Genomic DNA, 21,631 nt, shown 5'->3' on the forward strand with positions numbered 1-21,631 from the left:
TTCTTTTCCTCCCTTCTTTCTATATTTTCTGGAGCATCCAGGAATAACCATGAGTAATGTTTATCCTTTTGTCATCTTCAGGCATATGGAGAAACACAAAGCAGGAGGTAAGTAGGCCCAGTGTTTTCAGGACTCCTAAGGGCACCCAAGTAGCTATTTGCTGTTTACTTTTGGATATTCCAGGACCTGTTTGACACTTTCCTTGCTTTTCCAACAATCACCCCCAATAGTATCAGTAGCAGGGGCAGTTTACATAGACAGGATCCTTAGAGATCATCTAGCCCAAAAGCCTCCTTTGAAAACAAAGGCCTAGAGTTTCAGAGCCACGCTGAAAGTCATATAGCTTGTCCATGGCAGAACCAGACATAGGCCCATTCTCTTCCTTCCATGCCTCAGAGACAATCTCTCCATACTTCATAGCTTTTCAAGGGTCAACCCTGGTTACTCACCCAGACTAGTACCAGGGCCCAATACCTATCACCTCATAGAGGGACTGGACTCACAGGATTATTGCCTGCCTTTGTGTGAATGAGGCAAGATCACTTTGCTCCAGGAAACAACTCTGATGCAAGGAGACAGTGCTGTGGAGTGATTAAGAGAGTGGGCTCTGGCATCAGAATGCCTCGATTTTAAGCCACCTTGGGCAAGTTAGTGAACTTCTCTGTGCCCCAGTTTTCTCACTTATAAATGGACAGTCAACAACGGTCCATGTCTGTTAGAACCATTAACAAGATAATGGTTCTAAGCACCTGCAACAGTGCCTGGCACATAATAAACACTCAATAAATGCTAGCTGTCATCATCATCATCATCGTCACCATCATCATCATTAATTACATCACTTTTCCTCCTCTGACAATTGAACCAGGGAAAGAAGTAGAGCTGAATCGATTCTCCCACCAGCATAAATCAGAAAGGACTTTTCCTTTGAGTCATAAACAATGGTCACCAATCCATGGCTAATTCAGTTTCTCCTTAAGTTTGAAGATAGGTATAGAAATGTATCAATTCAGCATTACTTTGGTAAGAAAAACTAAGCAAAACAAAATATTTTTTCTGAGAGTAAAGAAAAGTACCAATGAGAAACTATTTGTTCCATAAACCTTCGTCTAAAGTACAATAAAGAAAAAAATTTAAAAAAAAAAGTACCAGTCTACTCCTCTAACCTAACCCTGCTCTTTTATAAGGCCATTTTAGCTATTTCTCCTTGTTAATACTTATTCAGTAGAGGGAATAGAAAGATAAACAAACTCTGGGTCTTGCCTTCAAGACCCAGAAATTCACCTGGGCTTTACTCTGGGATAGGCTTGGAATCTTAGTAAACAGGGCGAGGGCTGAAATCCTGTCTGGGTTCATTGGCCCTCCCACTCCCTTTCTGCAGACTACTGCCACTCCCAATGGGGCAGTGCCCTGGCTTCCATTGCTGTTCCCAGTTCCGTTAGAGTCCTGTCAGCTGCTTCCTATAGGGTGGTGGGTGGGAGCTCAATAAAAAGGAAGAAAGAAGCAGAGAGAAGAGCCAGTTGGGGCAGGAGCATAGAGTTCAATTCAGTAAACCATGATTAGAAGGACATGATAACAACACCTCATATGTATAGAAGACTAGAGTTGATGAAAAAAGGAGCACTAGTGGTACAGTGGATAAGCATTTGACTGCTAACCTAAAGGCTGGAGGTTCAAACCCATCCAGCAGCACCACAAAAGAAAGGCCTGGCGATTTGCTTCCATAAACATTACATCCAAGAAAACCCTATGGAGCTGTTCTACTGTGTAATACATGGGGTCACCATGGGTTGGAATCGACTCAGTGGCAGTGGGTTTGGGATTTTTTTTTTTTCTTTTTTAAGAGTTGCTAAGTGTTTTCATTGACACGATTTCATCTAGCCCTTGGGAAAAGCCTGGGAGGTCAGCATTATTAACCTTATTTTCTACACAGGGAAATTGAGGCCCAGACAGATTAAATGATTTCACCAAAGTCCCACAGCCAGTAGGTGGTAATGCCGAAATTTGAACTTTGATCTCCAGGATTCCACAATTCTGTGGTTGCCTCCTAAATAAGCAGAGAGAGAATGAGAATGGAGAACGGAGCTGCCTGTTGTTGTTGTTGTCAGGTGCCGTCTAGTCGGTTCTGCCTCATGGTGACCCTATCTACAGCAGAACGAAACACTGCCCAGTCCTGCACCATCCTCACAATTGTTGCTATGTTTGAGCCCATGGTTGCAGCCACTGTGTCAGTTCATCTCTTTGAGGGTCTTCCTCTTTTTCGCTGACCCTCTACTTTACCAAGCATGATATCCTTCTCCAGGGACTGGTCCCTTCTGATAACATGTCCAAAGTATGTGAGACGAAGTCTCGCCATACTTGCTTCTAAGGAGCATTCTGGCTGTACTTCTTCCAAGGCAGATTTGTTCATTCTTCTGGAAGTCCATGGTATATACAATATTCTTTCACCAACACCATAATTCAAAGGCATCAATTCTCCTTTGGTCTTCCTTATTCATTGTCCAGCTTTCACACTCACATGAGGTGATTGAAAATACCATGGCTTAGGGCAGGCACTCCTTAGTTCTCAAAGTGACATCTTTGCTTTTTAACATTTTAAAGAGGTCTTTTACAGCAGATTTGCCCAATGCAATATGTCGTTTGATATCTTGACTGCTGCTTCTATGGACATTGATTGTGGATCCAAGTAAAATGAAATCCTGACAACCTCGATCTTCTCTCCATTTATCATGATGTTGCTTACTGGTCCAGTTGTGAGGATTTTTGTTTTCTTCATGTTGAGGTGTAATCCACACTGAAGGCTGTAGTCTTTGATCTTCGTCAGTAAGTGCTTCAAGTCCTCTTGGCTTTCAGCAGGCAAGGCTGTGTTATCTGCATAACGCAGGTTGTTAATGAGTCTTCCACTGATCTTGATGACCCATTCTTCTTTATACAGTCTAACTTCCCAGATTATTTGCTCAGCATACAGATTGAATAAGTATAGTGAAAGGATACAACCCTGATGTACACCTTTCCTGATTTTAAACCATGCAATTTCCCCTTGTTCGAGTCAAACAACTGCCTCTTGGTCTATGTACAGATTCCACATGAGCACAATTTAAAACAAACAAACATATTGCCCGTAGAGTCAATTCCAACTCACAGCGACCCGATGGGACAGAGTAGAACTGCCCCATAGGATTTCCAAGGATCTGCTGGTGGATTTGAACTGCCGACATTTTGGTTCGCAGCTGAGCTCTTAACCACTGCACCACCAGGGCTCTCATGAGCACAATTAAGTGCTCTGGAATGCCCGTTCTTCCCAATGTTATCCATAATTTGTTATGATCCACACAGTTAAATGCCTTTGCCTAGTCAATAAAACACAGGTAAACATCTTTCTGGTATTCTCTACTTTCAGCCAGGATCCATCTGACATCAGCAATGATGTCCCTGGTTCCACGTCCTCTTCTGAATCCAGCTTGAACTTCTGGCAGTTCCCTGTTGATGTACTGCTGCAACCGTTTCTGAATTATCTTCAGAAAAATTTTACTTGTTTGTGATATTAATGATATTGTTAGATAATTTCTGCATTGTTTGAACTGCCTAGAATCTTATAATCTGGGTATTGATTCCATTTGCTTCCACTTCATGGGACTCATAGAAGCTCTCTGAAAACAGAGACTTTGTCTTGTATGTCTTTGTATTCCTTGATGCCTTGTGCATAACAGAGTATTCATAAGTACATGTTGAACTAATGAGTGAGTTAATTAATTAATGTAGAGCCATATAGAAAAGGACCTTCTTAGGAAACCATTGACCCATTGACTGTCCTCCCTCCCTTGCCCTTGGACCTGGCACATCAATGTAGCATTGCTATATCTGTTGAATAAGATTTTGAGATACCACCTACAGGAGACACTGGAGCTTTTATCAGCACAATTTTCTAAGGTCAAAAACCATTTTTAGTACGGTTTTGGAGAGATAAAGGCCAAAAAAGCCTTTATCTGTTCCATTGTGGCTTGCATCTGGCCTTGTTTTTTATTAAGCAACTCTAACTGCTTAGAAAAGTCACTTCTGGGTTGAGAGGTTTGGTCTAAGTTTCTCAGAATGCCAAAATTTCTAACTACTCTTATTCACAGATGGCTGGACCTAAGATTAACTACCAGTTCCCTTTGTTTCGCCAAAGAGATGCAACCCACCAGCTTCAGCTGTAACGTGAAATCTATTTTTCCATTGACTTCTGTCCTAAAATTGGAGATGTGTGTATGTGTTAAAATAGAGTATTTTATTTACAACCAGTGACATACAGAACTCTTCCCTGCCACCACCTTTCAAAACTGAGCTTCCCACAGGGTCATTATTTAGATTTTCTGAACAGCCGGCCCAGCTAAGTGCTTAAAAGCTTGAACTTGGGAATCAGAAAAATTGGGTTGAGTTCCATTTAGTAGTTGTATGACTTTGGACAAATTATTTAACCTCTTTGATCTGTCATTTCCTTATCTGTAAAATGGGGATAATAATAGTACTTTATAAATGTCTAGAAAGGATTATGAACACTAATGTAAGAAAAATGATTTGTCCATATGCCTGCTACATAATCAGTATTTAATATATGGTAACAAGAATTAGTACTTTTAAGTCTTCTTTTCTAGGCTGGGAGATGTGGACATTTGCTGTTTGGGCATTGGGTATAGCTTTACCGGCTTCTAGTCAAAAGTCCCATAACCATCCTCTTTATCAATTGGATAGTGTGTCCTTGCTTCCTTTCTAACTCTTGTTTTTCATCCTTTGACAAAAGAGAGAGGCTATGTCCCAGTTCCAAGTCCCTACGGCACTTTCACCCATTAATTCAACAGGTATTTATTGAGCACTATTTTATTGTTTTCTCTTGCTGCATTAACAAGCCATTCCAAAACTTACTGGCTTAAAACAACCACCATTGTATTTGCTCATAATTCTTCAATCCAATCTGGGCTAAGCTGGGAGTTTCTTCGGCTGGTCTTGCCAGTGGTCCCTGTTGTGGCTGCATTTATCTGGCAGGTCAGCCTGAAGGCTGGGATGGCCGGGTCTCTCTCTTTGCGGTCTCATGGCTTTTCTCTCTCCTGTGACCTCTTCACAGGTGATCTTGCTTCTTATATTGTGGCTCAGGGCTCTTAAAAATACAAAAGCCAAAGCTGTCAGGTCTCCTTAAGACTTTGGCCTGGAACTGGCACAGCATCAAATCTACCATATTCTGTTGGTTAAAGAAAGTCACAGAGCCAGCCCAGATCCCAGGGAAGGGAACAAACACAAGGGCCTGAGTACTAGGAGGTGTGGCTCACTGGGGGCCGCTAATGTAACAAACTGTCATAAGAGTGCCTAACACTATGCGCCTAACACTTTGCCAGGCACGTTGGTGAACATGTCGGACAAGGTTCCTACCTCCATAGAGCCTACCTGCTAGGGCAGAGGTTCTCAAACTTGAACCTGCCATCAGAGTCACCTGGAAGCCTTGTTAAAACACAGATGCTAGGCCCCACCCCAGAATTTCTGATGCAGTAGGTCTAGGGTGGGGCCCAAGAATTTGCATTCTAACGAGTTCCAACGTGATACTGATGCTGCTGGTCTGAGAACATACTTAGAGAACCATTGTTCTGGGGTAAGTTTTTTTTTTTTTTAAATCACAGTGTACTTCAGGACTAGAATACATCCCCAGAGAGTCTAATTCAATTGGTCTGGGGTCAAGCGCAGCCATTCGTATTCTTTTAAACGTTTCTGCAGTGATCCTAATGTGCAGCTAGGGTTGAGAACCACTGCTTTAGAGTCTATTTTGTCTCTCCCCGGCCCCCACTCCTTTTTCCTTAAAACGTTCCTTGAGCTACTTACATTTTGATTTACCTTCATGACCCCACATGAATGTAATTAATCTTTTCCCCCTTTAAACAAGCCAGAAACCCAAAGCCATTGCCATGGAGTTGATTCTAACTCATGGTGACCCCATGCGCTACAGAGTAGAACTGCTCCGAAGGGTTTTCTTGGCTGTAATCTTTACAGAAGTGGATCACCAGGCTTTTCTTCCACCCTTTAAAACAAGGGTTCTCAAATTTTGCTGCACATTAGAATTTCATGGGGTTTTAAAAATCTTGATGTCTCATCACACCCCAAATCAATTAAATCAGAATCTCTAGGGGTGGGGCCTAATCATTAAGTATTTTTTAAAACTCTCCAGGTGGTTCCAAAGTGAAGCCAACTTTGAGAACTTGTGCTTTAAGCATCCTTTTTATTGACATTTTTCACAGTGCATATTCCTAAATTCTAAAAAAAAGATCTTTCCTAGGATAATCTCCAATGTTCCTTTGAACACTGAAAAATAGGGGATATTTAATCTAGAATCTTAGCCTTTGCACGATCTACTTATCATCTGCATTAATGCTTCAATTTTATAATTATTGTTTAAAGAGATCAGATTTTGCTTCATTTGCCATTCAAAAAATTTTTATCCAAGACAGTGAGGAATATTTGGTGAGAAAGGGGTTAAGTTAATAGCCAGCCCAGTTGCATGCTGGGAACTGTAGTACAATAGCAGTGCCCACTCAGCGCAGAGCCAAAGCAGTGCAGAGTATCCCACATTCCACACAAGACTTTGGAAAGGCAGTGTCTAGTGGTAGTTAACACTGTGGACCTCAGAGTTAGACCACCTGGGTTAGATCCTAGCACCACTGCTCGCTAGCTGCAGGACTCTGGGCAAGCTACTTAACTACCCGGGCCTCAATTTCTTTTTCTGTAAATATAGTGGAAATAATAATAATATCGTCTACGCCATGGGATTGTTATGGGGATTAAATGAATTAATATAAATAAAATATTTAGAACAACCAAAAAACGAAACCCATTGCTGTCAAGTCAATTTCGACTCATAGTGACCCCATAGGACAGAGCAGAACTGCCCAAGGGTTCCCAAGGAGCAGCTGGTGGATTTGAACTGCCAGCTTTTGGTTAGCAGCCAAACTCTTAAGCACTGTGCCACGAGGGCTCCAGCTGCCATATAATAAGCATTCTGTAAGTGTCAGCTTTCATCATTATTGCCTTCTCAACTTCTCTCTTGGCCAAAGTTCTATTCGGGGACCATAAGAATTGAAAATCCTGATTCCAAACTCACAACACCAGAGTTTAGCTGTCCTTTCAGAAATTATGCATACTTGTTTGTCCAAATTGTCCTGTAATAATTTTTCTTGAAAGCCTTGAGGTTGGGCTTGGGGGCGATGGGCTATAGCGAAGGGAAAATAATATTAGCTAAAGATCCTGGCATTCCTCCCACAGTGAGCATCCCTTGGCTTTGCCTGCATCCTCTCTGCTTGTGGTAGCAGCAACCAAGTTTCCTATGGGGAACCATATTGGTATTGTGCATTCTTAGCAGAATTGCCAGTCAAGGTACCTACACACCCATGGCAAATGGGCTAGTACCTGACCCAAGCTCAGGCCATCAGACTCTTTTCTTTGGAGAGGGACATGGGGACAAGAACTGGTTGGAATGGAGTCACCTGAGGACATTGTCCACTAGCTCTTGACACCTAGATCCCCAAGTTCCTGCAGGTCTTTCTGAAGGCTGCTTTATCAGTTCTTCCTTAGATTCGGGGGGTCACTATCACCATAGCAACAAGGTCCTTTTATTATGCTTAGGTTGGCAGAGTTGATCAGCTTGCTACCAAAGAGTTCTAAGTGACACACTGCTAGTAAGTAATCTTTAAGATCTGCTCCTCTGCTCACCGCTGCCCCCCACTGCTGCCCACCCTCTCACATACCCTTCCCCCATTAATTCTGGAAGAGCTATCAGTAGTTAAATGCCTTCTTCGTGAGATGCATTTTCACTAATCCTAACATCAACTCCGCAAAAGAGGTTATTATTTCTACTTTATTAATGTGGAAAATGAGGCACAGAGGAGCCAAGCAACTTACCCAGATCACACAGCTAGTAAATAACAGGACTGATATTCCAACAGTTCTAATTGCTGCCCTCAATCAGGAGGTGAGCTTTATTGGAATAGAGATCAACATATTTCTGCCATTGCACAGACTTCTGGGGTGAGAGGATCTTTAGCATTCTCTAATGCAGTGTTTTCTTCCTTTTTCTGTTTTTTTTTTTTTTCTTTCTCTTTTTTCATCACAAACCAATAGTAGGAAGCACATTTTACATCACAATCCTGCATACATATTCAGAAAGAGAGAGAGAGAAAAAAAAAAAAAAGGGAACAAAGGCGTCATAAGGCAGTATTTACCCTTACAGGTACAATAGTCAACATTTTGTATCCTAAACTATTTCATTTTAAAAATTCTGCCTGTAGTCCACTAAATGGATTTCCTGACCTTCTGACGCATCTGACTGGCAGTTTCAAAAACCCTGCTCTAATGAGAACGCTGCTTCATGGGATACCGGTTTGCGAGTCTGAGTGGTGGTAAAGAAGGCGGGGCCGAGTTTGATCTTTTAAGGCTCCCAATAATGATTTGTTTACTTGCACGATGCGTGTTTCCTAGGCCACAGGAGCCTGAGGGGAAAACTGGATCATAACTGCGGCACAGGCTGTTCCTCTCTCTCTGCTGTCATCGGTTCTCCCACAACCATCAGCCCCCACAAAGACCCTTTTCCAGTTTTTCTGAGGTTGCCCAGGGAGTGTCGCACATGTGCTCTCAAACATCACACCACGTCTGTCTCTCATTTTCCTTCTCTTCTGTTTCCGCTCCCTGCTGGCATCAGCTGCCAGTTCCTCTGATGTCTGTGGCGCTGTCACTGCTGCTGGACCACTAAAGGCTGACTGCTTCTGATGAAAAATCCAGTGACGTGGCCAATGTCTGAGCCATACATCTGGACAGGGACACTGTCCGTCTCACACCTCTACAGCAGCTGCTGTGCATGGTCCTCATAGCGCCCATATGCAATGCAATGTTGTCCACCAAAGTGGAGAGAACCCCTTTTTGTTACAGGAGTCCCAAAGCAGACTCTTCTTACCCACTTTAACTTACACACGTTCGAGAGCGGTGGGCTGAAAACCATCTCCATCCTGTATTCACTAGCCCCTTCTTTTTCTCCAGCTCTAGACCTTGTCCAAGGTCCCTGCGTGGCACAAACACTTTCCACTAGGTTGGTAGTTCCAACCCACCCAGTGATGCCATAGGAGAGAAAGGTCTGGCGATCTGCTTCTGTAAAGATTACAGCCAAGAAAGCCCTACGGAGCAGTTCTACCATGTAACACATGGAGTCACCATGCGTTGGCGCTGACTCCATGGCAACGAGTTTGGTTTTTTTGGTGTTGGACCTTGTCCTTGGACCAAGCTTCAGTACCCCTACTCTCACCTTAATGGTGAGTTCTTCCTTTCCCAGGAGGCTCCTTGGTTCCTTTATGAAAGTAGACTCTTGGCAATGCTGCAGTCTGTCACCATGCCCAGAAGTGCCTGCTTCCTAGAATGAACATAGAAGGAAGCTAAACCCATTTTTATCCGAGAGCTTTGCTCCCCATGTACCAGGAGTCACATGTTCAGAATTTAAACCCTGTTGCAACCATGATGATGATGATGACGATGACGCCGATGATGAAATGACCAGTTAGTAAATCCTTCCCTTGTATTGGACTCTGTGCTAAGCACTTTAGACACATTATCTGATTTAATTCTTGCAGCAACTCTATGTGATATGCACTATTATGACCCCCATTTTACAGAGGAGAAAACTGTAGTTTAACAAGGTTAAATAATGAGCCAATGCTCATACCTCTGGCAAAGTGCAGAGCCAGTCCTGGACCCTGCTCAGCTACTCCTCTGCAGCTTGGACTGGACCTGGAGCCTGCCTTAGCTGGGCCTCCCGGCTTTCCTGGGCCTCCTTCCAGCTCTCCTTTTATCTGTTCTAGGCCTTTCTCCCCAGGGTCTCCACCGTAATCCATAGGTGGGTTGCCAAACCTTATCTAAAGGCCTCCAAGTTGGTGGAAATCCCTAAGCTGCCACTCCCCACCCCCTTTCCTGCATCCTCTCTGTGCTCCCCAGGGGTTCCCCAGAGGAGGAGCAGGGCAGGGAACCATCAGCAGCAGGAGACCCCCTGTCCAGACCCCTCAAGACTTCAACATCAGCAACCTGCCCTTCTCTCCCTAGTCCCCTCCTCAGATCCAGCTCTAGAGCCAAGAAGCAATTACTCCTCCTAAAAAAGGCTGTCTGTATCCTGCTTTACACAGTTAAAAATTTACCATCTTTGTGGGTGTTTAAATTGAATAAGGAATTCAAGGCTGGGCTTTAAATGCCGTAGAAAAAGAAAAAGTTACTGTCTTTTCAGAATGCCCATTGTAATTAGTCCTTAGAGTTTTTTGTCCCAATGGTCCTTTTTCCACTTGGATGGACAAACTGAACTGCCAGATAAATACAGCTGCAAAGTGAATAGTATGGATATGATTTCTTTCCCTCATTCATTTGCCCTCCCAGCTCTACCAAGCCAAAAATTAAAGACTGTTCACCCTTTCTTTGACTGTGTCTATGTATCACAGAGGCAAGGGCTGATAAAGCAATCTTGATAATTTGATACATTTCAAAGTGAAATGTAGGGACTGAATTATCCTGGTTGTTCAACTGTACTGATCAGTTTAACCAAGTAACTGCCAGGGTGCCACTGCCGTGGTGGGCATGCAAGGTGGTGGCTCTGCTACTAGCCAGCCATGTGACCTGTCAGTACGTCAGTTTACTTATCTGTAATATGTGGGGATTGGATCCAAGATCTCTGAGGTCCCTGAAGATTGTCAGGGTCATTGATGGCCCCATTTTTTAATGTTGTAGTTACAAATCCCATCATTTACATGCCGGATAATTTAGAGGGTACTTATTTGCATAAACACAATCCTCTGTAAAATTTTTCACCACATAATACTTCTATGGAGCAAGTTTCCACTGTACATTTGAAGCAGGATTCAATTTACGAAAATCTGACTTGCAGCCAATTTTGAAGGGACATTTCTACTATTTAAAGTTAGCCTTGCCCATAAGTGGTGAATTCTATCTTCCCAGGCCCTCCTCCATGGAGTCCTCAACAATGAAGCATCAGTAGAATCCATTTTAAAATCATTACTTCTCTTGGACTGAGTTGGCTTTTTTCCTGTCTGTAAAAAAACAACATAGTATTTACAAACCCTCAAAAAATTGTTTAATGACCCCGGAACACCCTACTAAGTCAGAACTGAAACCACTCCCGAAGCCCACCTTTCAGCCGAAGATTAGACAGGCCTATAAAACAAACAATAACACGCGTGAGGACTGTTTCTTAGTTCAATCAATCATATGAGAGCAATAGGCAACATCTGCCCAAAAGCAAAGACGAGAAGGCAGGAAGGGACGGGAAAACTGGACGAATGGACACGGGGATCCTCAGGTGGAAAGGGAGGAAGTGCTGACACAATGCGGGGATTGCAACCAATGTCACAAAACAATTTGTGTATAAATTTTTGAATCAGAAACTAATTTGTGCTGTAAACTTCCACCTAAAACACAATGAATTTGTATTTTTTTAATTATTTTGTGATAAGAACTTACGGGTCCTTTTGAAACACAACCCAGATTATATCATTCTTCTCCCTAAACCTTTGCAGAGGTATCCCATTGCTCTCCAGACCAAACCAGGCCTTTGCATATGCTGTTCCCTCTGCCAGCAACGTTCTCACCAACTCCCTCTTTGCCTAGTTAATGCCTCCTTACCCTGAGTGACGCAGTGGTTAAAGCACTTGGCTGCTAACAGAAGGGTTGGCAGTTCGAACCCACCAGGTGTGCCACAGGAGAAAGATGTGACAGACTGCTTCTGTAGAGTCACAGCCTTGGAAACACTACGAGGCAGTTCTACTCTGTCCTATAGGGTTGTCATAGGGTTGCTATGAGTCTGAATCAACTTAACGGCTACGGGTTTGATTTTTTTTTTAACCTAGGAACTCAGCTCAGTCATTACTTCTTCAGGAAAGTGTCCCCTGACTTCCTTGACTAGTCTAACCCTGTTATTGTAACTCTGAGTTGCACTCTGAAGTTTATTTGGATGAGCACTTGATTACGATAAATGGACTGTACTCGCTGTTGCTCACACGGGACATTGTCGGGGCACTGGGCTCACAACAGGGTCTCTGCCTTCATGGTGTTTACAGTCTTCTGGGGTAATCAAATAGGAGAAATGAATGGGACTGCCACTGCCCTTGCTCACAGGGCTTACAGAGAAACAAGCAACTGAGTGAGTGTGGGTGCACACTATGAGAGGGAAAGCGTAGTGTGTCAATGCATCAAGCTCCAATGCAGGATGAATTTATGTCGAAATCATGCATTCACTCAAACAGTCTTTTTAATACTTTCATTCTAAGAAACGAGGAGAAAAGATTGTGGACTGACATCCCCCGGCTGACTATGCCAGCTTGAAGGACGCCCGCTTGCAGCATGGTAAGAGGGTCAGGGATCTATTGTCCTCCTCTTTCTGATCCTAAGCATCTTCCCAGCCACTGGGACATACCTCTCCCCAGTGCCAGGGCCTCTTGTTTTTTCTTCTTCAACTGAATATCCTTGTTCAGGGAGCATCCACTTTCTCAAGTATGGCATTAACATAGCCTACCATGAGTCTGAGTAAACTCTACAGCAACTGATTTTTTTGAGTCACTGTGTGGTACAAACAATTAACATGCTCGGCTACTAACTGAAAGGTTGGAAGTTTGAGTCTACCCAGAGTACCTTGGAAGAAAAGCCTGGCAAATCTACTTCCGAAAAGCCAGCCATTGAAAACCCCGTGGAGCACATACAGTTCTACTCTGATGAACATGGGGTCACCAAGAGTCAGAATCATCTCGACGGTAACTGGTTTTGGTTACTATTTTTATTTAATTTTTGTAATAATTTTGGAACTTCTGTACTAACACCCTCATTTTACAGATGGGAAATAGATCCAGGGACATCCTCAGCTAGTTCATGGCAGAACTGGGTCTCAAAGCCAGGTCTCTGCGTTTTTAATGCAGTGTTTTCCAGACTCTACCACAGCCTCCTGGGCTGAGCCAGGTCGTTTCATGCTCAGGTAGCCAAAGTTGGGTGCCTCCTGCTGGCAGGGAGTTCCTTCCAGGCTGCTAGCGCTACCACTGAGGAAGGCATGTGGGGGTGCAGAGGAACAAGCAGGTGGGTTATATACAGAGGCCATCAAGGCTTCTGTTTCCTTCCCTCATCATGGAAGGAGGGCATGCATTATACATGTGGGTGGGCGGGGGGAATTATGAAAATCCATAATTCATCAGAGGTGATGAGTGTCGGAAAAGTATTTACTCACATTCATTTCCTGAAAGTCACATTCTCCGTGTGTTCTTATTTGTCTTTCACCGATGGCATCAGTGAGGTGGACTCAGCAAGAAACAGCGAGGTTTGAGTCGAATGCTACAGGAGAGTTTCATTTAACTTCATTTTTCCAGCCGGGGCTGGCTCCCAAGCCAGTTGGTCTTACTCGGTTGTTTGCTACATGAAAAGCCAATTCCCAGAGGTTTCTGAGATTGCCGAGCTCCAATATTGGAACTCTGGTCCCACCCACCCACCCACCCACTTAATAAGACATAATGCCGTCCCATTTTTGGTAACAATTAAAGGGCCTCCCGGTGAAAGCAGAAAGCTGTTTATTTTCTGTTACATCACTTCAGTTTGCCTTCGAAGGCTGGTCTGTGCTCAGTGTTTTCATGGTGATGCAAGTCGGCTCTCTCCTCCAGCAGTTGGATCGCTCCCATCTCGCAGCACCTCACAGGTCTCTTCCCCCGAGCAGTGCATTGCTGGAGCGAGTAGCAGCTCACGAATCAGCTGCAGGTCCCTGTTTTGAAAAGCACAGATACAGAGGCCAAGGAAAAGGGTGGACTCCTATGTGAGCTGGTCTAGAGCAAGCCGATCATCATCTGAATTCCAGAAGCCCTGTTCATGTTTGGGGATATTTTGTCGACTGCATGGAAGCAGAGAGAAGCCAAAGGATGGGAAATGCCTGCGTCCCCCTGAAAAGAATTGCTTATTTCCTATGTCTCTTTTCTGCGCTTTTGCTGACTGAGGGGAAGAAACCAGCGAAGCCAAAATGCCCTGCCGTGTGTACTTGTACCAAAGATAATGCTTTATGTGAGAATGCCAGATCCATCCCACGCACCGTTCCTCCTGATGTTATCTCATTGTAAGGCCCGTAAGCATTTTGGTATCTAATTTACGATTTAAGAATTCAAGCCGGTGTGTTTTGGGCTTTGCATGTATTGGTAGAAAGGCATGGAGATTCCTCTTGCATGCTTGGCCATCTGACAGTGCTAACCTTTTGCTGCATTTAATTTTTGATTTTTGTTAGCTGCTACTGAACATGCTTAGATTTCTCCCCCGTGAACATTATTATGAGAAACCTGTAGCAGATTCATCTCTATTACTTCATCTAAGAGGGACAGTACAGTACTTCATAAAATAGCATCAAAATAGTGACTGTTATGCTAAACTGGATTAACATAAGGTTTGTTCTGTGTGTGTGTGTGTCTCTTTGTGTGTGTATGTTTGTTTTGTTTTCTTTCAGATCCTTTGTGAGATCTGGTTTTACTGAAATCTCAGAAGGGAGTTTTTTATTCACACCATCGCTGCAGCTCTTGTGAGAAATATTTATATCATGCCTATTTATAATATAGCTTATATTTGGATAAGCCCTTTAGTAAATGATCTCAATATGAATTTTGTCAAATGTGATTATATTTTGAAAAGAAAAAGAACATCAGGAAGGTGAGAGGTGGATGGGTCTGTTTGCGACTGAAAACCAACAGGACAGGTTGATTCTCGCAGCGGTGAATTTGCTAACCTGTAATGTTATCTGCTTTAATGGCTATTTCTGAAGTTGTCGGATTGTGGCAACAATGATTTCAATTCCATTCCACTATTTTGGTTTCATTTTTGACTTGGGAACTTTGGTTATTTTGCCCTGGAGTTTTTGAATTAGTCAATACAGAACCCAGCATAACATATGCACTCAAGATGTTGTCTCCTGGGAATCTGGGGCAGGCTGCTACTCTATATGATTTACCATGTGGGGAAAACAAACTAGGTTCCCTGTAGGTAATTCTTTAAAATATTAATTCTCAAAAGATTGTCTTCTAATCTCATCTAATTTATAACTAGTCCCCTTATAAGGAAGGAAAGAAAATACTAATATAGCATAGTGCAAAGGATTAGTCTTTGCTATGTGTTTTGAGTTGGCCACGAGGGAACCACATATTCAAGTCTGCGCCTGAAAATATTCAAAAAGATAATATTTGACTAAGAAATCAGAGCTCTCCGCAGGCATAATGTAACATGTATAATTTGTTCTGATGTGTAATGTTTGACAATTGAAATTCTAGTTCCTAGGGCAGTACCACGTGGGGCCAAGAGGTCTCCGGGTACTCAGGTATCAGGCAACAGACGGGCTGTAATTACCGGGTTCCAGGTGGGAACAGGACAATTTAGTCAATCAACTGAGTTTTGGTTACCTTCTCTGCAAGGTTCAGAACCCAAGATTTTTGTTTGTTTGTTTGTTTTTTGTTTTGTTTTGTTATTTTAATTGACCATTTTGGCTGAGGTTCTGTATACACATGCAAACATCATGGGTTTGACATTGGTATTTAAATCTTACCCCACTTCTCGCTAGAAACCAGAAATGTAATCTTGTGCAAATTACTAACTCTCTCTGAGCCTCAGACTCCTCACTTGTAAAATGGAGACAATAATATATGCATTGAAGGGTTGTTATCAGAGCTGAATAAGATTTAAGTAGATAAAACACTTGGCATACGGTATGCCAAGGGCAAGGATATGCCAAATGGCTACACATTTCATAAATGGTAGGATTTTAAAAATTTAGATAACTCTAAAAAGATAAAAATCACGTAATTTATTGTTTGGTTTATATGAAATACCAAAACTGGTTTAACTATTTCATTGAATTCACAAACCTGATCAGGTATTTTTTAATATTATATAATAGTGTTGGCGGATGTCCTTCCCCTGGTTAATGTCTTTGAGTGATTAACAATTGAGTAGAATATTCCTAAGGGGTTTATCTATTTGATTGATGGACAGTGGTGTGGTTAGGGAAAGTGTTACCTCGTTAAACAAATCCAAAAATAATAGACTCTTTAGTACATAAAGGGGCCAAACCTCTAATGCTGAGATCCTTCCATAGGATAAGATTTTACTGTGTCTAAGAAAGTGATAAATTGTACCTCTATTGTTCATTTGTCAGATAAATAAATGGCTCATATAAAAAGTACCCTTTTGATGCGCTAAGCCACCTGCCTCCCCCCAGGATAGTTAAATATATCAGTCCTTAAAATTCAAAGAGAAGTGTCAATCGGCACAAACTACTCCTTTTCCAACACTAGATGGACTTTAGTGGTGACACCAAAAGCCTGGATTGACCAACTTAATCAGTTACACATCTCCACTTTGTTTTTGTTGGATGGACCCAACCACACAACCACAGATACCGGACAATGTTATAGAAATAGTTGCCGGCTGCTGCAGGGTAATGTGATTACACACATTTAGAATCCCAGAGGGAAGCCAAAGGACTGGTTTTTAAATAGCCCACACCGAGTGTGTGCCACGCCCCTGTGTCCCATGCTCCGAGTTCCTATGGAACATTCCAGCCCTTATTTCTAAAAGCAGTTCAGATTTCAGAAATAACAAAAGGGCAAGAGTTCTTACCCTGTACGCCCTTAGTAAGCTCACACTGGCTCACTTCAAAATGGTAGATTTGTTCCAGGGCTAACTAACCTTATGCAAGATCGTCAGAGAGTCAAAGTTTTTCTTTAATCTTCAGGACCTTGTTTCCTAAAGACTTTGCTCCCCATCCTTCCTGCCCTATGTTCTCTGCTTCCCCCTGTCCTCAGGAGAGTGTCTAAAAAGCTCATTTTCACTGAGGAGGAAATAAGGCTCCAAATATGAACTCCGCTAGGATCATTCACAAAACTAGTTGTCATTGAGTTGATTCTGATTCATAGCAACCCTATGTGTGCAGAGTAGAACTGCACTTCATAGGAGTTTCAAGGCTGTGGCCTTTTGGAAGCACATTGCCAGACCTTTCTTTCCAGGTGCTTCAGGGTGGATTTGAACCACCAGCCTTTTGGCTAGTAGTCTAGTGTTTAACCATTTGCACGACCCAGGAACTCCTCCTGGAATCATGACAGTGGTAGAATGCATGATTCATAGCCTGGGGGAATGTGGGTCACCAAACCCCACTAGAACGTGCAGGCCCAACAGACCTGGGTTTGGCCTTGGATGACTTTTGCCATCAGGACCACACCAGCCATTGCTTGAGGTTTGCAATGAATTCTAACAGCATTTGTGACCACAGATTGCCAAGCTGGCCGGTCATATCCTGTGACGAGATAAACTTAGAATGAATTCTGTTTGGTTGACGAACAAAGGCAGTTGGGTTTTTGCTCTGTTATTGGAAAGGGAAAAGAACTGTCCCATTCCCATCATCCACCCTAATAATCTGATCTTCTAATTACAGTCTCTAGTGCTTTTTCAGACCTTCTTGTAATTCTCCGTGTAGAAGGCATGATGGGAAGTACTTTTTGAAATGTCAGCCTGGGATACTGAGGAAAACAGGCACAGGGTCCCCTAATTCCCTGCAGTGTGTGAGGAAAAGACCCTGGTAGGGCGCCGGCTGGCAGTTTGTGTTGGAGAACAAGGAAGGCAAATGCCCACCCTCTGTAGAGAGGAGAGAAGGAATAAATGTGTTTAATAAACATGTATTAGACTAGTTGTACAGAACATACATTAAAAAATAAAATAGAATTCCCATTTGTGATTTTAAGCAAAAACAAAATTTTCCCAAGCAAATGCAATTTCATTCATAGGGCCAGTGTGGAAACACAACCAATGAGAATGATTATTCATTCTAGTTTGCTTTTAGTGGGTAGGAGTGGTACTTTTAGTGAACATAACTTAGAGAAATGTGTTGTCACGTGTTACAGCCCTGTTCCCATTCAACTATAGACTGAAATCCCCAATGATACAGGCTTGTAACAGAAGTAAAATTCAAATTTAAGAGGATAAAATGCAGCCACATTGCCACTAGTTCATGAAATATCTTAATGAATGAAACCCCTCAAACTCCTAAGAGAGTTCTATTTGCAGGGATTGAATTCCAGCATCATGCTAAAAATAAATAAATAAAGTTATATAGAAGAATTCTTTATAACCAGAAAACTTGTGTTTATTCCACTGAGATTTTTGCCTTCTTTAGAACAGAATTTATCTTTCTAAGGAAAAAGGGTAGTGTTCTTTCTTTAATTAATCTACAATCAACACACAAGTACACAGTCCATAATAAATCAAAAACGGAAAACAAATGGAAAAACAAATAGCATGGATAAGAGAAATAATAAATCCATGCTTACTAAGGGCTTTGTCATTTGGGCCTATATTATTTATCCAGGGAAAAATATCCATGGTCTATGTTACCTTTATAGTGAGTATCATCTTTTTCTATTCTTATATTACAAGCGTAAGAAACGTTGGGCAGTCTTCAATGACTACTGAGAACAGACCTATCAGCTAAGAGGAATTATTAGCTGGTTAGGGGTGAGCATGCTTTGGTTTGTGCCGGGCTGACACCCCCACAATTGGCCAAAGTAAAAAATGTCAGTTATCTAGGCTGTTTCGTCTACAATTTTCCCAATGACCAATCTGATTCTTAATCTTAATCAATCAATTAGCTAATTAATTAATTGTAACTGTGCAACTACCTCTGTACAACAAATATTTTCACTAAAAAGCATTATTTCTTCCTCTCAGTTATTCAGACAAGAAGCCTAGACATCACCGCTCCCCTCTCCCTTACTGCCCACTTCCAGCTGGACAAGTCTCCACTCAACCAGTTTGAGAATGTGCCTCCTCCTCTCCGCCCCAGACCACTGCCCTAAGTGAGGCATTCGTTGTTTTCAAAAGCTGCTGCCGAAGCTTCTGTTCAGGTCTCCCTGCTCAGTTCCCATCCTTCCCATCTCCATCAGTGTTACCTTCCTGGAACACGGATCTCATCATGTCACCCTTGAGCTTGGAAGCCATTAATGGCTCCCTATAGACAGAAAATCCGAACACCTCAGTTTATATTAATAGATTTTGGCTGTTTCCTGTTTGTCCGGAGTTCTCTCTCTTGACAGTGACCCTACACACACACCTCAAGCTCCATTCGTACCAGACTGAAATACCTCATTCCCTGATCTCTGTTTTCTCAGACTCTCTAGGCTTTGCTGATGTCTCTAGTGTTACCCGTCACTTATTAGAGCTGTCTATGTCTGGATCTGCTTCATATCTCTCGTAGAGGATGATCAAGAAGAGCCCCGGCATTGGAAACCTAGGCTTGTTTACTACATGTTTGTTGAATTCAATCCATATTTTCAGAAATTTTGTCCTAAAGACTCCTGTTTGGTTCTCAGTACATAGTCCTAGTCATGTTCACACTCTTCCTTGGGTTTGGTGTCCCTATCTGACTTCACATGGACTAAGGATGTGGACATCTGGGAAGCAAGCAGAACCAAAAAATGTGAAGATATATTTGCTTATGAAGATATGGTTTCGAACTTCCTTCAACGGAGATTTCCAGTGTAAAGAACTTAAAAGGCAAAGCATCCAAAGCCTTTCCTTAGACCCCTGCTTGAATCTCTTTCGTCCTGCCTTGATTTTGTGAAGGTCTTTGACGTGTAACAATCACATTTAGGCTAAGTTCTTAGTTTGCCTGTGGAAACTGGTTAGTCTCTTTCCCATGAACGATAAAATCCTCCTTTATCCAGTCTGACAGGACATCCAAAGGGAAGTGTTAGTTAAGCATTATTAAGAAGAAAAAAAAAATCATTAATAAGAAGATAATAATTTCTTTTTTTGACTTATTTATATCTGCTATAGGGTCACTATGAGTCAGAACTGACTCGACAGCAATGGGTTTGGTTCGGTTTTGGTTTAGGTTTAGCTAAAACAAATGCTTATTTATTGCATAGTTGCAAGCAGTAACAAAATGAAAGCAAAAGCCTCCCCTTTCAGCCAACATGTTTTGGGGTTCTGCTATGCAGCAGGCACAGTGTTAGGTACTGTGAGGGACACAAAGACAAGTGAGATGCTGTTCCTCCCTGCCCTGAAAGGAATATGGCAGTTCCAAGCTGCCAGTGATTTCTAACAACATAAATCATATTTTGCCTCTGTCTGAATGTATTGTAAGGTGATCTTGATAAGCGTTCTCATTTTGTTCAAAATTATATTCAGTTGCTTGGTAATGATGGTGATGCTTTCTGGTTGTTGATCCTGTGGCTGTTATGGGTTACAAACTGATTGCAGGGGCTATCCAACAACAGCTGTTAAATCAGAACGGCTCAGCCAGTGAGCTGGCAATGTGTTAAGTGGCAAAGAACATAGGCTTTGTGGTCAGATAAACATGAGTCCAAATCCCCACTCTGCTGCTTGCGAGTTGTGTAATTTGGGGCAAGTGTAGACAAGCCCTCATGTCCCCACCTACAAAATGGGGAATAACCATAGTAACCTACTGCACAGGACTATCGTGAGGATTAAATGAAACCATGCATGTAAAGCTCTTGGTCCAGTTCCCGTTATTCAATAAACATTAGCTTTTGTTGTAGTATCTGAAAAGCACTTCAACGTGAAGCACCATAACATCAGATGAGCATCTGTGCGTGTAGGTTAGGTTTGCCTACAATCCCAGCTTTAAAATTCTGTGCTTCTACACATAGTTCTCCATCAGCACCTGCTAAAAAATCTTTCCTTCAAATATTTCTCATGGGAAGCATCAACTATTTACCCTTCTTAAGGAAAAAAAAAAAAAAAAAAAAGGAAAAACCATAACCCTCTTACTTCTTCCCCATAAAACAATAACTGGCACCATTTTGTAAAATATATCAGATTTTATTTTAAATAATTAACACTGACCAGTCTTCAGATTAGAGTTTCTGTGCTAGAATGGGAAAAGGCCTGAACTAGCGGTCAGGAGACATGTGTTTGAGGTCTAGTTCTACTACTAGTGGGCTGTGAGACCCTGGGCAGGTTACAAAATGTCCCTGCCCCTCAACTGTTATATGCATAGGGTACCAGAGATAGATTAAATTATGGTTCTCCAACTCAAATGCCAATAGAAGTTGGGGAGGTAAATTTAAATTAGAGAAGCAGTTGGATTAAAACAATACGGTATGGTGGTGACTGGAGTGAACCAGAGAAACTATGTCTCACTTAAAAGAGATAGCCGTCTCAGCTCCAGTTGATCATTGCTGATGGGAATATAGTACATGGGACAGTATTTCCTAATTTTCAAGGGAAGGCAAAAATCTGGAAGTAATTGTTAAAACAGGATAAAGATCGAACAAAACATGAGCAGACATTTTGAAATCTTTACACTCAGTTGTATCAAAAGTCTCTTCCTAGCTTAGAAATTCTATTCTATCTTACAAACAGGGTTACTTTTCAAATTAAGTCTTTAAATTAATATATACAGAAAAAGGCCTTGTTAAAGAAATGAGTAATTTTTTTTTTTTATTGTACTTCGGGTAAAGGCTTACAGAACAAATAGTTTCTCATGAAACAGTAGTACACATATTGTTTTATGACATTGGTTAACAACCCCACAACATGTCAACCCTCTAACTTC

At 42.1% G+C, this 21,631-nt stretch overlaps 1 protein-coding gene across 4 annotated transcripts in view; it reads left to right on the forward strand.

The window, feature by feature from the left end:
* The first annotated feature begins 13,591 nt into the window (after positions 1–13,591).
* Positions 13,592–21,631, forward strand: part of LGI1 (leucine rich glioma inactivated 1) — a 47,010-nt gene continuing 38,970 nt past the window's right edge. For 3 of the 4 annotated variants that reach the window (XM_004369948.2, XM_012558048.1, XM_012558045.1), the window contains exons 1-2: positions 13,592–14,140; positions 14,522–14,593. In XM_004369948.2, the coding sequence (XP_004370005.1) occupies positions 13,926–14,140; positions 14,522–14,593 (287 nt within the window). In that variant the 5' untranslated portion in view covers positions 13,592–13,925. The remainder of the gene's footprint in view (positions 14,141–14,521; positions 14,594–21,631) is intronic. The other variant, XM_012558042.2, reaches the window with a different exon arrangement.

Source organism: Trichechus manatus, unplaced genomic scaffold (genome assembly GCF_000243295.1).
Source record: "Trichechus manatus latirostris isolate Lorelei unplaced genomic scaffold, TriManLat1.0 scaffold00007, whole genome shotgun sequence".
In the NCBI taxonomy this organism is placed as follows: Eukaryota; Metazoa; Chordata; class Mammalia; order Sirenia; family Trichechidae; genus Trichechus; species Trichechus manatus.